At 40.5% G+C, this 14,594-nt stretch overlaps 1 protein-coding gene across 9 annotated transcripts in view; it reads left to right on the top strand.

Annotated features, from left to right (window-relative positions):
- The window catches only part of CFAP47 (cilia and flagella associated protein 47), a 642,607-nt gene that overhangs the window by 37,000 nt on the left and 591,013 nt on the right, over positions 1-14,594 (top strand). For all 9 annotated transcript variants that reach the window (XR_005597947.1, XR_005597948.1, XM_039536653.1 and 6 more), the window contains 5 exons: positions 1,516-1,729; positions 2,129-2,281; positions 5,544-5,733; positions 5,818-5,914; positions 10,765-10,981. Coding sequence is in view for 7 of the 9 variants with exons in the window: in XM_039536653.1 (XP_039392587.1) it covers positions 1,516-1,729; positions 2,129-2,281; positions 5,544-5,733; positions 5,818-5,914; positions 10,765-10,981 (871 nt within the window). In the remaining 2 variants the exon portion in view is untranslated. The remainder of the gene's footprint in view (positions 1-1,515; positions 1,730-2,128; positions 2,282-5,543; positions 5,734-5,817; positions 5,915-10,764; positions 10,982-14,594) is intronic.

Genomic DNA, 14,594 nt, shown 5'->3' with positions numbered 1-14,594 from the left:
AATTTTATACATGATAAACTTCTATTAATGTAGTTATGCAGAACTTTAAAAAAAATACTTCTCCATTATGGATTTAACTGCCTGGCTGTGTTTCTCTAATTTAAAAAAATATATAGGAAAGCAGACCATATACATTAGTAATAAATTAATTTCAAACTATATACTAGTAAAATCAAGAGAAACTGTGGAATATATAAATGTACTGTCTGATTCTCTTCTCTTACACTAGTTCAAAATCTGTATTGTTTATTGTATTATGGAAGCACCTAGAGCAGGGGCGGGCAAACTTTTTGGCCTGAGGGCTGCATCGGGTTTTGGAAATTGTATGGAGGACTGGTTAGGGGAGGGCGTGTGTGGCTTGGTGCCGCCTTCCCCCCGCTTCCCTGTCCCCTGACCACCCCCAGAACTCCCGCCCCTGATTGTCCCCCACCACCCCATCCAATCACCCTCCTTCTTGACTACTCCCCGAGACCCTTGCCCCATCCAACCACACCTTTTCCTGTCCCCTGACTGCCCCCTGCAGCCCCATCCAACCCTCCCTTTCCTGACTGCCCCCCTCCCAGACTCCTGCGCCCATTAACCCCCCTGTTCCCCGCCCTCTGACCGCTCTGACCCCTATCCACACCCCTGCCTCCTGACCACCACCCCAAACTCCCCTGCCCTCTATCCAATGCCTCCCACTGCCTGGAGCACCAGTGGCTGGTGGTACTACTGCCACGCACTGCGCAGCACAGAGCACTGGGTCAGGTCAGGCTCTGCAGCGGCACTGCCCCAGGAGCTCACAGCCCTGCCACCCAGAGCATTGCGCCGGCGGTGGGGTGAGCTGAGGCTGTGGGGGAGGGGGAACAGCAGGGGAGGGGCCGAGGGCCAGACTCTCAGGGCAGGAGGGTCCCACGGGCCGGATGTGGCCCACAGGCTGTAGTTTGCCCACCTCTGACCTAGAGGTCCCATCTGACATCAGGGCTACATTTTGCTTTTTGTTGCTCATACGTAGTAAGAGATAATCATTGCCCCAAAATCTTTATAATCTGAATATACAAGAGTGATAAAGCATGAGAGAGAGAGAGAGAGAGAGGAAATATTAGGAATTAAGTACCATGAGGAACTGATAGAGAGATTCAGGCCCCAATTCAGCAAAGCATTTTAAGCACATGTGTAATCCCACAGATTTTAATGAGGCTATTCAAGTGCTTAAATTTAAGTGGTTTGCTGAATCAAGGCCTAGATGACTTGCTCTGGCTCATGCAGGAAAGTTTGTGCCAGGAGCAGGAACTGAACACAAGTCTGAGTCTTAATCCCTTTCCACAATACCATCATTTCTTCTCTTGAATGAAGATAATGTAAATACACTTTGTAAAACTGGTGTGAGAAAAGTCAGAACTCTCATTTTTAGATGTGATTTCATTGTAATACCTTATGAAATATATATTTTTTCTGAATTGAGATATTACTTTGTACCTCCCATTTGAAAATGGTAGCTTGATTGCAAGTAACTTGTTTTATTTAAATCCTAAGGCATAACACCAATGATTACCAATGCAACCGGACAATTGGTAGCTGATGAGATTGGGCGATTTAATGATTTTGCACCAGTAGCAATGCTTCGATCAGCTCAAACACAGATGCATACTTACCGGATAAATAGGGACTGTAAGAGTGATGCACTTATAGCCTTTCCTAATGATCGCTCAGCCAGCATTAGGTCCAGTGAACGACATACAAAATATAGGTAATGTAGTATACAAGTACTATAATATTTAAATAAGAAACTAGGATGTAGTATTAACAGTTTATTACTTATTTCAAAAGTAGATCACAATCCATCACTTTAGTATGTTTTCAGACTGAACTTATTTTTATATAGAGCAGTCTGTTTTGACAGAAGAATGTGTGTACTAGTAAATTCCTTCTGAGTTGCTTCTCATGGGACACTGCAGGTGTAACTACTAATTCTTGTATGTTTTATTTTTATTGTCTTTGCAAAGTCAAATACTAATAATCACCTGTAACATAATGGGAGTTTGCAATAAATTATTTATGTAACAAAATCAGTAATATTTTCCAAGTCTAAGAAAACCCTAAATCATTAATCTATATAACGAAGCTACATTTCTCTCTAAATATTTAGGACTATTTTTACAAAAGCTGACCGCTATCATTATGTGGATCCAGATTTTGCTTATACTGACGATGAAGAACTGGAAAAGCAAGCACATAAGGAATACTATGCAGATTTTATTCGAAGTTTAAGACAGCGTCGCTTACAAAAAGAAGCTACTAGGTAAAATTTTATTTCTAAAAAGAAGAAATACCTAAGTCTTTGATACAGTAAATACACATTCATATTCAAATTAACTTCAGTGGGACTACTCATTAAATTAAATTTAAGCCCATGCACAAGTGTTTGTAGTGCGGGGGCTTTAGTTCTTAATGTATTTTAAAAAAATTTCCCTAGTAATTATTTATACACTTAGGGCTGCTTCACTGGACAAAGCTCGTGGACCGAGGCATAATGAGCCAGTGGCTCAAAGCTGAAGATAGACAAATCCAGAGTAGAATTAAGATGCATAATTTTAACAGTGAGGGTAATTGACCATTGGAACAATGGATTCTCTTTTACCTTGAAGTCTTTAAATCCACCCCTCTCCCGCCCCCCTTCTCCCAAAAGACAGGGAGATTTTATTATTTATCTTTTTAAAGTTCTCTCTGGATGTCTGATTTGCTTAATAAATCACAAAAATGCATGTAGATAAAATTGCAAGTGTGGGTTTATTACTTCATCTATCTGTTTGTATCTGAATATCGCAAAGTTGTTAGAATAGCGTTGGAAAAGTCTTCTATAAATCTTTATAGAGTAGCCTGATCAGACATAGTTTCATAACTTAAAAATGTCCATTTATTTAAAAAAAAATTGGGTTTAACTTCTAGTTAAATCTTTACCCTAGCTTTCTATAAATTGAAAATAAGGTTTATAATGTGAAGTGAGTCACCAAGTACTACTGATTATTTTCTATAACAAATACTGTAGTAGTTATAGGTGGTGTAGGTAGTGATGCCTATAATTAAAGTTGCCTAACAATTCCCATTATAATGCTCTGATTTCACTAGCTTATAACTTTGCCAGATTTTACCCATTTGGGTTGAAAATTTTCATGCGAGATGTCTGCTTTGGGCTATTTTATTTTATTGAAAATTTCAGCTAAAATGGTTCACTTGCTTCAGAGATCAAGGCTAGGGGAAAACTGTTTGTTTGTTTGTTTCACACGTTAAAAAATTCTCAACTGTTTTGTTGAGACACTACTGCCTCTGTGCTTTGGAGTAAGGGCTTGAAATTTGCCATGTCAGCCTTTTGCCTCCCCATGAAAATTCTTTCAAATTTGGCCAGGGTTTAAGCCACTGAAAAAAATCTCAGTTCACACATGTTCAGTAGAGACTTGCATTACATTTTCTGAAAATTCCATCTGGATCGGGTATGCTCCAGTTCTGGGCTGCATGGGCTGAACAGGACTTTCCCTGCATATGCGACTGTAGTTGCTCATGCTAGCAGCCAGAGGTTGCTGTGGAATCAATCAACTGAACTGAGAGCAGGGAGACTGCTTCCCCTTTGCTCTCAAATCTCCCCCTGCTGGCATCCAGGACCTGACTTGACTGCAGAGCAGTGAGGAGTTGGTGGATAGGACATGAGGAGAGGGTATAGTAATCAGAGGATGGTGAGAAGCCATGGAGCCGGTTGTAAAAGGAGAGGGAGACAGGAAGTGGTGGGAGGGCTGCAGAGGGGAAGAGGGACAGGAAGTGGTGTGGGACAAGTGGATTAGGAGCAGAGAGCAGGATGTGCAAGGGGGTGTGGGGAGGATAAGTACAGAGTGGGATAGGAGCCAAGCAGGTGGAGTTGGATGGAGGAACAGGGAGGTAACAGGAGGGGTTGAATAGTAGCAGATGGGGACAGGTGAGGCAGGAACTGCGGTGTGAGAGGTTTGTGTAGTAGTGGAGGAGGAAGGAGTCAGGAACTGGGATGGGGTAGGGAGCAGGAGCTGGGATGGTGGGGTGGATAAGTGATGGTGGGGCAGGAGATGGGGTATAGGGGTTACATAGGAGAAGAGAGGGGCAGGGGTCAGGGTTTGTGTGGGGTGCATAGAAAAAGTGAGGGAGCGGGGTGGGAGCCAGTAGGTGAATAGGAGCAGAGTGGGAAGTGAGCTAGAACTGAGTGGTGAGCATACTGGAACAGAGGGGGACACAGGCTTATGGGGGATGGGGTGGAAGGGTCTAGAACTACTAGGGTACATTCTCCTCCAGAACCTGGAAATGAACCAGGAGTTTCTATATTCTTTGTCAGCAAATAGCTGTGAAACCCACTGGCAAAGTGTGTGTCTCATTCCCTGTGATGGCTTGTTCACATAGAGGATAATAGCTTACTATTGGTACCAGGTATTTGGTTAACTCAAATGAAAGAGGTCTGTGCTGTGAATCTAAAGGTTCAAACCCAAGTTGGGGGTCAGTATGTTTCCACATAATAGAATTTCTGTTTTTTCAGTTTGTTCCCTAAAGAAAATTTTTAGGAAATCATGTTAAAAAAACAAACAAAAAACTATTTAAAAACCTATTAATGTTACAAAGTCAATCAATAAAAAGTTAAGAAATGCAGAAGTTTGCTTCTGCATCCGTAATTCAGTCCCCTTATGTGTAGACACCATAATACAGTATTTATTTACATGATCACCTACAATTTTTTACAACAGGATCTCTGCCTCAGTCAGTGTGCATGATGGAGGGTTCTCCGGGAATTAATCAGCGTTGTGTAATGGATGAGGCTGTTGTCTGTGGAACCCCGTCTCATTTGTTGCAGAAGTTGGAAGGTGTCTAGTGAACCAGCAGGGAATTGCAGGAAGAGAAAGGATGGTCTCCTGGTTAAAGCTGAATGCTGTCCTGGAGAACTAGATTCTATCCACAATTCCTATGCTGGGAAAGTCACTGAAGCCAAAATGTTCACAGTTGGTCATCAGTTGCATTGAACGTTTTCTGGATGTCCAGCATAAGACACCTGTGGCCAGATTTGAAGGAGTTCTGAGTTCTTGTGACTGCAACTGAAGTCGATTAGAGCTGTGCTTTGAACATATGAAATGCAGTAAAAAGCCAAAATATCTGGGAAAAATTAGGCCTTAGGTGGCAGAATTAGTGGACGCTTCACCAGTTTGGCATTTCCTAACTTTTGAGTGCTTGACTTTGCAACCATAATGTTCTTAGATTTTGGATGTAATTTAACATTTATATTGCAATAGCACCTAAAAGTTCACAATTCAGGTTAGGCCCCATTGTTCTAGGCACTGTACGAAGATAGAGTAAATGACAGTCTGTGACTCAAAGACACTACAGTAGGATTGCTCAAAGTATTTGACACAATTGAGGAATTTTTCTCTAGAGAAATATGCTAATCCAAAGAACTACTTGAAATATTTTAAAATCTTAGTTAATTTTTAATATGCATAATGTGGAACATTTGTTAGGTTTGTAGAAATTTGGACTTTAACCTTTTTGTTTTTCTAAAGGAAATATAACAGTCTTAACAATCCTGTGGACATTGGCCTAAAACCAGCTTCAGGGCTCAGGTCACCAAAGATCACAATGACAGATTTACACAAAGAGAAGCCGAAACTAGAAACAACTCCTTTAAATGAGGGCTACCTGCTAAGCAGTCGAAAGCTGGCAGCAATTGAATCTAAATCCTTAGCCAAAGAGGTAAGTTATGTTTTTCTTTTATTTAATGTAAATATACCTAACACTGAGAATAACTGATAAAGCATTTGTTGGGGTTTTCCACAGGTTTATGACGGGCTTAATGCTGTACCATCTTCTCCACAAGAGAAGGAAGATTGTAATATAACTTTGACACCAAAACAGCTTTATCAGATAATCATTGGTAAGATATCACCAAGGTTACATCATTTCATTTGGCTGGCATAAAAGTATTTATTAATAGTAATATAATCTATACAACATAATTATTTACCTTAAATAGTATGTGCTTAATGAAAAGGTGGCTTTAATATTCGAGCTAGTGCTTGGTCATCAGTCCTGCACCTCTGCAGACAGTATAGAGGTGCAGAACACTTAGATTTGGAAGAACTTGTTTATGTCTCCCTTTGCAAAATAGATGAAGTGAGTCATACCACAGGTGTGATGAATATAGGTCATTCATTCATTTGTTCTCTGAAGCCCTGATGTTGCATAATATGTGGAGAAGCATTAATATCAATAGGCGTACCCTGTCTATGGTTGTTTTCAAAGGAGAGGATTCTGGGAGGGAAGTATAGTGATATCACAGTGGAGAAGGATGATATCTTAAAAACTCTTTTTTTAGACCAAATTTCAGTATGGTGTGGCGTGACAAAGAAAAACCTGTATTTGGAAACCTGAATGGAACACCTCTACTAATGAGAGTTGGTACCATGAATATTTCTCTGATTGCATTGTAAATATGTACAGTCCATAAAATATTTTCCTGAAAACTAATACAGCCTCAAAGATATTTGTTTTTTTTTTAAATAAAGAAAACATTGTTTGAGGCTGGAATAACTCAAACTGTCTGCACATTTATGTGTAAGGGGGAAGGTAGTGTTTGGGTGTGCAAACTTCCCTTGTGACTGCTTGACTCTCCCCACCTGCAGCCCCTTGGGTTTTATTGTTGTTGTACAGCTCCTCAACAAATGAGACCTCCTGCTACCAAGAGGTTAATCTTTAGGCACTGCATTTATTCATGGAATTCCAGCTATGTTGCTAACGTAAGAGGTCTGGCATGGGTAGCATTGGCGGCAAACTAATGGAATGTACCAAGTAAAATTCACTTTGGCAGTTTATTCCATGTAGTGAAAGGAGAGTTGCTCCCTATACTTCATGAAGATCTAACCACGTAGGATGTGAGGAAATCATGACATACTGGGTGGCTAGTAGGTAGTGGGAGAATTTAAAGTTTTATGCAGGTTCATCATACATTTGGAATATGTAAAATATGTCTTGTCAAACAAATATCGGGTTTTTTTGTATGAGATTACAAGTTTGTTTGGTATAGATAACTTTGTAGACTTCCATGAGACATTTGACTTAGTACCACATGACTAGTAAAGTTTGCAGAGGACACAAAGATTGGTAGAGTGGGAAATGATGAAAAAGGCAGGCCATTTACACAGAAAGATTTGGATCACTTGGTAAACTGGGCACAAATTACATGCTATGACACTAAGAACTGCTATATTCACACCCTACAAACTATTGTAATCTTTGTATAAAATGTGCCTTGTGAGGTATCAATTGAAAACTAATAATTCACTCATCATTAATATCTTGCATGAATTATGTACACGGTGGATCTTTAGAGTTGTGGATATATGCTAGAATTATGACTAAAATGTGTTTAAATCAGGCATGTCAAGTGCTGTTGGTAAACAGGTCTGCCTTAAATAAAGGAATATGTATTTGATTCTCTGACCAGACCAATCTTCAGGCAAAGACAAAGAAGGTCCATTTTTACATAATAGGTAAACAAAGCTATTAAGCTAACAAGTGGGGGAAGAAAGTAGGGAGCTTCCTTCAGCACCAGACTTCACGTTGCCTTCCTCACAGCTTGAATACACTTTACTTTGAGGAGTAACCATCAGAAAAATCCATTTAAAAGATTTACTGGTCTAGAAAGACAGGGAGTCTAAACCTCAAGTGATAAGCAATTAAATCATCTGATTGCATATATGACTCTGTACACTCTTATAATACTGTGAGGTCTCTTCTGAAAGCTAATGATACACTGATGATTAATATCATTGTGAAATGTATGAACACTATATGAGGAAAAATGGGTACTTAATATTATATTTTGAAGTCTGAGGCCAGACAGAGAGAAACAAGTTCCTTCCTAGACAAGAGGTAAATAATGGTCTTCTCTATCTCTTATGTAAATTAAGCATGGTGGAATCAAAATAGTGGAAGCTCCATTCCCATTCAGGGAGATGGGAAGCCCTCGGGAAGGGAAGGATAGCATAAGGCATCCTGCCTCTTGAAACAAGTTAATTGAACTTTGGAAGATTATAAGAGCAGACAGAAGCCATCTTTGGCATCCATCACTAGACAGACACAAGGGAACAGAGCACTTGCAAGCTGAGAAAGATGAACCCTTCACTCAAGGGGGCAGGTTGAAGTTTCTGGGAACTGAATATAGGTGAGAATAACCATCTTAAACAAAGCCTCACCTTGCTAGATTAAGTTTGAGACTTCAGATGTGTGGTTTCACTATTTGCTTGTAACCCTTTCTAACTTTATTCCTTTTACTTGGCATCACTTAACTTATGTCCTGTTGTTAATAAATTAGTTCTGTTTTTGTACTATAAACCAACGCAGTGCTGTGTTTAAATGGAAGGGTAGTTTTACCCCAGTTAAGTTAATAAGCTATGAAGTTTTTTTGTGTCTTTAGAGGAAAAAGCAAACCTTATTATTTCTCTGAAGCCTCTAGGAGAGGGCTGAACATTGCAGAGCACATGGTTTTTGGAAAATTCAGGACCAGGAGTATGTTGGGGTCACCTATCAAATAGTAACCAGGGCTGGTGGAAGCCAGAGTGGTGCTGCGAAGCTATAGATAGGGTGCTGGAGTCAGAGCTGCTAAACTAGGTCTGTCTAGTACACAGGAGCTCAGGATGTGACCTGCATGCTTGTAGGCTGGTTGTGAGCATCCCAAGTTGGAAGCTGCTACAGCAAAGCATTGTGAAGCACCCAGGGTTACAGGGCAAGTGATAACACACCTTACTTTTCTGGATTGCAATCCTGAATGCTGTCACACTTGCATCGTAATGCAACCAAATGCAAGATCATATATCTGGGTACAAAGAACAGAGGCCATACTTGTATGATTGGGGGACTGTATCCTCAAAAGCAGTGACTCTCAAAAAGACTTAGGAGTTATGGTATAACTAATTGAACAAGAGCTTCCACTGAAAAGTGGTGACTAAAAGAGCTGATGTGATTCTTGGATGTATAAGCAAGAATATCGAGTAGGGGTCAGGAGATGGTATTACCTCAGCATACAGCATTGGTGAAACAGTTACTGTGTCCATTCCATTTCTGGTGTCCACACTTTAAAAGAATGTTGAAAAATTGGATAAAGTTCAGAAAGGAGTAACAAGTTAAGAAGCTAAATCTATTGGTTTATTAAAGAGATGGTTAAGAGATGACTTGATCACAGTATATTAATATCTACATGGAGAGAAGAGATTTGGTACTAGAGGGCTCTTTAACCTAGCAGACAAAGGCAGAGCAAGATCTAGTGGCTGGAATTTGGCGCACATTTTTAACAGCAGAAATAATTAACCATTGGAAAACTTACCAAGTGATGTGATGGATTCTCCATCACTTAAAGTCTTTAAATCAAGATCGATGTGTTTCTAAAATATATGGTCTAGTTCAGTCCAAAGTCATTGTGCTTGACCTAGTAATTACTGGGTGACATTCTATGGCCTGTGTTATGCAAGAGGTCAGATTAGGGAATTATTATGGCCTCTTTTTTTTTTTTTTTTAAACAACCCTATGAATTGAGACTTAATGGGAAGGCTGGGAAGTGGGATGTATTTTGGGGATATTGTGTATATGTATGAGGTGTGGAATTGAAAATAGTGAAGCCATCAGTGGTCCTGGGGAGAGATGGAATTGGGTTTCAACAGGTTGTTGTATCTGTAAGGATATGACAAGCCCAGCTGTTTGAGTTTGAGAGGGAAGCAGTTACTCACAGATGAGGTTTAAGTATGAAGTGTAAAATTAAAGCTGAAAAAATACAACAGGAAACTTCGTTTGCATCATTTTTTTTATGCTCAATGTTTTAAATTAATTTATTACTTAACAGCTTTTCTGTAAATATTCATAGATAAGGTGAGGAAACCATTCAGTTGTTTTAAGTACTGGGAAGTAAAAAAGCACACATTGCCTTTGAGAATGGTTCATAAATGTGATCACACTCATGCATGTGAATGCTACGATAGCCAAATCATTAGCAACACTACCTCGCGCTCTATCAAATGATTGGTTTCATTAGGGAGTTGCGCCTAAAAGCCATGGCCCAATATTACCCTCCATTTCTGTAGTTTTGGACTGAGAAGTAACAAATTGCATAAATGGAGAAACAAACTTTTTTTTTTTTTTTGGCTAATACGTTTGTTCTGTCATTAAGCTGAGTAAATGAACAAAGAGACTTCTTGAAATGTGATCTGAAAAGTTTACCTTATCCATTTAACAAGGAGTCTGAATCAATATCTTGCCTAAAAGGCGATGGTTCATCAGGTGTAATTTCTTAAAAAGATCATTGATATGTAGAAACTATTACTAAATTTCTCATTGATTGTTATAATACATGTTTAATGCAAACAATTACGTTTTAATAAATTATCATTAGTGGTGCTTTCAGACACAATGATATTTTACATATACCTTTACTTCCTACAATATTTATCTTACTGTTGTAGAGAGGTGGAATTAAGATGTAAAGTGTAGGAGAGCATTTTGAACCACACCACTGCCTGCATCCAGGATGGGTGGTATTTAAATCCTAGGTTTTGGTTTGAATGTGTCTCTACTATTATAGTTTTATTTATTTTTCACTCTCCTGTAATTTGATGAACCAAAATGTAGGATAGTGATGTAGGCTAACTAGAACTAAACTACCAATTTTGATTACGCATCCTTAGCTGTTTTTGTTAACTTTTTAACTGTAAAGATTTAACTTAATATATATTCTAGGTCCTTCCACCATAGACTTTGGTGAAGTTTGTGTGCACTCTGCATCTACGAGAAAAATGCATATCATCAATAATCTGCCTCTGCACGTCTGGATACAAGTAGAAATTGAAAGTGAGGAGCTACAGCAGACTAGTCCATTGTCCCATGTGTTGCCACCTCTTTCGAAGACTTACATTCCAGTAGTATTTGAGACTAATACCTTGGGGAAATTTCAGAAGTAAGGCTATTTATTTGCCTCTTGATTTAGGTATTAACCTAGGTGGCAAAAGAAATGTACACATTTTTCACATAACTAGTTTAAACTAAATATTATTATAATGAAAGTGCTGATGTTTTGCATGTTATGAGGTGCAGTTATGTAAACACAAAACCTAGTTTTACACTTAAAACTTTTGCCACTGTAATCATGTTAATTAGGGATGAGGTTTTTTTTTTGTTGTTTTTTTTTTACTGGCAAAAGTGTAGACACAGTTATACTGGCAAAAAAGTGTTTTTGCCATTATAGCTTATTTCATTTGGAAATATTGTCAGTATAAGCTGTCTACACTAGGCGGGTTTGCTGATATAGCTGTAGTATATATGATGTCTCAAAATGGAACTCTAACCATACCCATACAGTTGCTAAGGAGGTTGAGTCAAATATTCATGTGCACGCACAGAAGAAAGATAGATACCCAGGCCACCCTTTGAGGCAATGTTGTAGGTGAGCAGTTTTGGGGTAAAAGATTTCCAGTGTAAAAAGCCCAGGGCGAAGGTAGGAACAAGGAATAGTGGGTGAAATACTGGCTCGGTTGACTTCGGTGGAGCCAGATTTTCACTCAGCGTGTTTTGTTGAGCTGTGAGATTACAGGAGAGTCAGATACAGAGGTTCAAGACAAATGCTTCTTGGTGAAAAAGCAGTGATGCTTTAGCTGAGGTTTCTGCAAGAGGGCATTTGTCTGTGTGCGGAGTAACCACCTCTGTTTAGGGAAACAGGTCTTGTGTACATTTTTCAAATTAACCAATTATAGTAGAACCTTAGAGTACGAACACCAGAATTACGAACTGACTAGTCAACCACACACCTCATTTGGAACTGGAAGTTCGCAATCAGGCAGCAGCAGAGACACTAAGGCCTGGTCTACACTAAGCGTTTAAACCGGTTTTAGGAGTGTAAAACCGATTTAACGCCACACCCGTCCACACTAAGAGGCCCTTTATATCGATATAAAGGGCTCTTTAAATCGATTTCTGTACTCCTCCCTAACGAGAGGAGTAGCGCTAGTATCGGAATTACCATATCGGATTAGGGTTAGTGTGGCCGCAGATCAACGGTATTGGCCTCCGGGTGGTATCCCACAGTGCACCACTGTGACCGCTCTGGACAGCAATCTGAACTCGGATGCAGTGGCCAGGTAGATAGGAAAAGCCCCGCGAACTTTTGAATATTTCCTGTTTGCCCAGCGTGGAGCTCCAATCAGCACGTGTGGCGATGCAGTTAAAAATCAAAATAAAGAAAGAGCTCCAGCATGGACCATGCGGATGTGATTGCTGTAAGGGCAGGCAAATCTGTTCTATCAGCGCTCCGTTACAGAAGACGAAATTCAAAATCATTTAAAAAAAATCTCCAGACAGACGCCATAGCAGGGACTCAGCGAACTGCTGCGTGACAAGCGTAATGGAAAGCCAAAGAATCAAATGGATGCTCATGGACTGGAGGACTCAAGCTATCCCACAGTTCCTGCAGTCTCTGAAAAGCATTTGCATTCTTGGCTGAGCTCCAAATGCTTCTAGGGTCAAACACAGTGTCCGCGGTGGGTCAGGGCATAGCTCGGCAATTTACGCACCCCCCCACCCACCCCCAGAAGTGAAAGGGAAAACAATCCTCTCTTGACTCTTTTACATGTCACCCTATCTTTACTGAATGCTGCAGATAGATGCGATGCTGCAGCACTCGACACCAACATCCTTGCTCCCCCGCCTGCCATGGGTGGCTGATGGTACAATATGGCTGATATCCATCATCATCAGCAGCCTATTGGCACATGGGGCAGTGCAAAAGGACTGGTGACCATGCCGACTAGCATCAGTGAGGTCGATCAAGGGCGCCTGCTCCTAATTTTTCCTGGTAGATGGTGCAGTATGGCTGGTAACCGTCTTCATCATAGCAACAGGGGGCTGAGCTCCATCAGCCCCCACCCTTCATGTGTAAAGAAAAGATTCAATTGCCCCTGGACTAGCAGAGGGATGCTGGGCTCCTCTCCTCCACACTGCTTAATGTCCTGTCTGGACTATCATAGCAGCTGGAGGCTGCCTTCCACTCATTTCTCACTAACAAGTCACTGTGTCTTATTCCTGCATTCTTTATTACTTCATCACACAAGTTGGGGGACAATGCTACGGTAGCCCAGGAAGGCTGGGGGAAGAACGGAATCAACAGGTGGGGTTGTTGGAGGAGCACCCCCTGTGAATAGCATACAGCTCATAATTTCTGCAGGATCTGACACAGAGCAGCTGTGCTCTCTGGTTCTATGATACAGTGGTTCTCTAGTACACTTGCCCATATTCTAGGCAGGACTGATTCTATTTTTAGATACCAAAAAGGAGGAATTGACTCAGGGAGTCATTCCCAATTTTGGCTTTTGCGCCCCTGGCTGATCTCAGCCAGGGGCACTTATGACAGCAGCAAATGGTGCAGTGCAAAAGGACTGGTAACCATGATAATCTTATTACCAATTTATGGTATGGTAGATGGTACAGTATGGCTGGTAACCATCTCTGCTGTCATGCAAAAGCAAAAGCATGCTGCCTCTGTCAGCGGCATCTAGTACACATACGGTGACAGTCACAAAAGGCAAAACAGGCTCCATGATTGCCATGCTATGGCATCTGCCAGGGCAATCCAGGGAAAAAAGGCACGAAATGCTTGTCTGCCGTTGCTTTCCCAGAGGAAGGAGTGACTGACGACATTTACCCAGAACCACCCGCGACAATGATTTTTGCCCCATCAGGCACTGGGATCTCAACCCGGAAATTCCAAGGGGCGGGGGAGGCTGCGGGAACTATGGGATAGCTACGGAATAGCTACCCACAGTGCAATGCTCCAGAAATCGACGCTAGCCTCGGACCGTGGATGCACACCACCGATTTAATGTGTTTAGTGTGGCCACGCGCACTTGATTTTATACAATCTGTTTTGCTAAACCGGTTTATGTAAATTCGGAATAATCCCGTAGTGTAGACGTACCCTAAGAAAAGCAAATAGAGGACGGTGCTGTGTTAAACGTAAGCTACTTAAAAAACAAAGGGAAAGACTTTAAAAAAAAAAAAAGATTTGACAAGGAAAGGAAACTATTTCTGTGCTTGTTTCATTTAAATTAAGATGGTTAAAAGCAGCGTTTTTCTTCTGCATAGTCAAGTTGCAAACTGTATTAAGTCCAGGTTCAGTTGTAAACTTTTGAAAGAACAACCATAACGTTTTGTTCAGAGTTATGAACAACCTCCATTCCAGAGGTGTTTGTAACTCTGAGGTTCTACTGTACACTAAGAAAATAACCTGAGCCTGGGTTGCAGGTTTCTTCTCTAACATGAAGTTGACCTGCAAGGCCCTAGTATCTGATAACACTCAGCAGAGAAGTGACAATATATTTGACCATTAAATTTTAATGAATCAAAGCTATAGAAACACATTTTTGTTAATTTTATGGTCCCTAGCATACTGTAAAAAGCAAAACAATTACAGGTAGCAAATTTTTATAATCCTTTTAACTGAGTATGCCTAATGTATACAATATTTTTACTGGGTATTTTGCTCCTAATGACTATATTTAATGTAACTGTATTGCTGAATA

This window comes from Mauremys reevesii, linkage group 1 (genome assembly GCF_016161935.1).
Source record: "Mauremys reevesii isolate NIE-2019 linkage group 1, ASM1616193v1, whole genome shotgun sequence".
Classification (NCBI taxonomy): Eukaryota; Metazoa; Chordata; order Testudines; family Geoemydidae; genus Mauremys; species Mauremys reevesii.
This window is presented reverse-complemented; position numbering and strand designations above follow the sequence as displayed.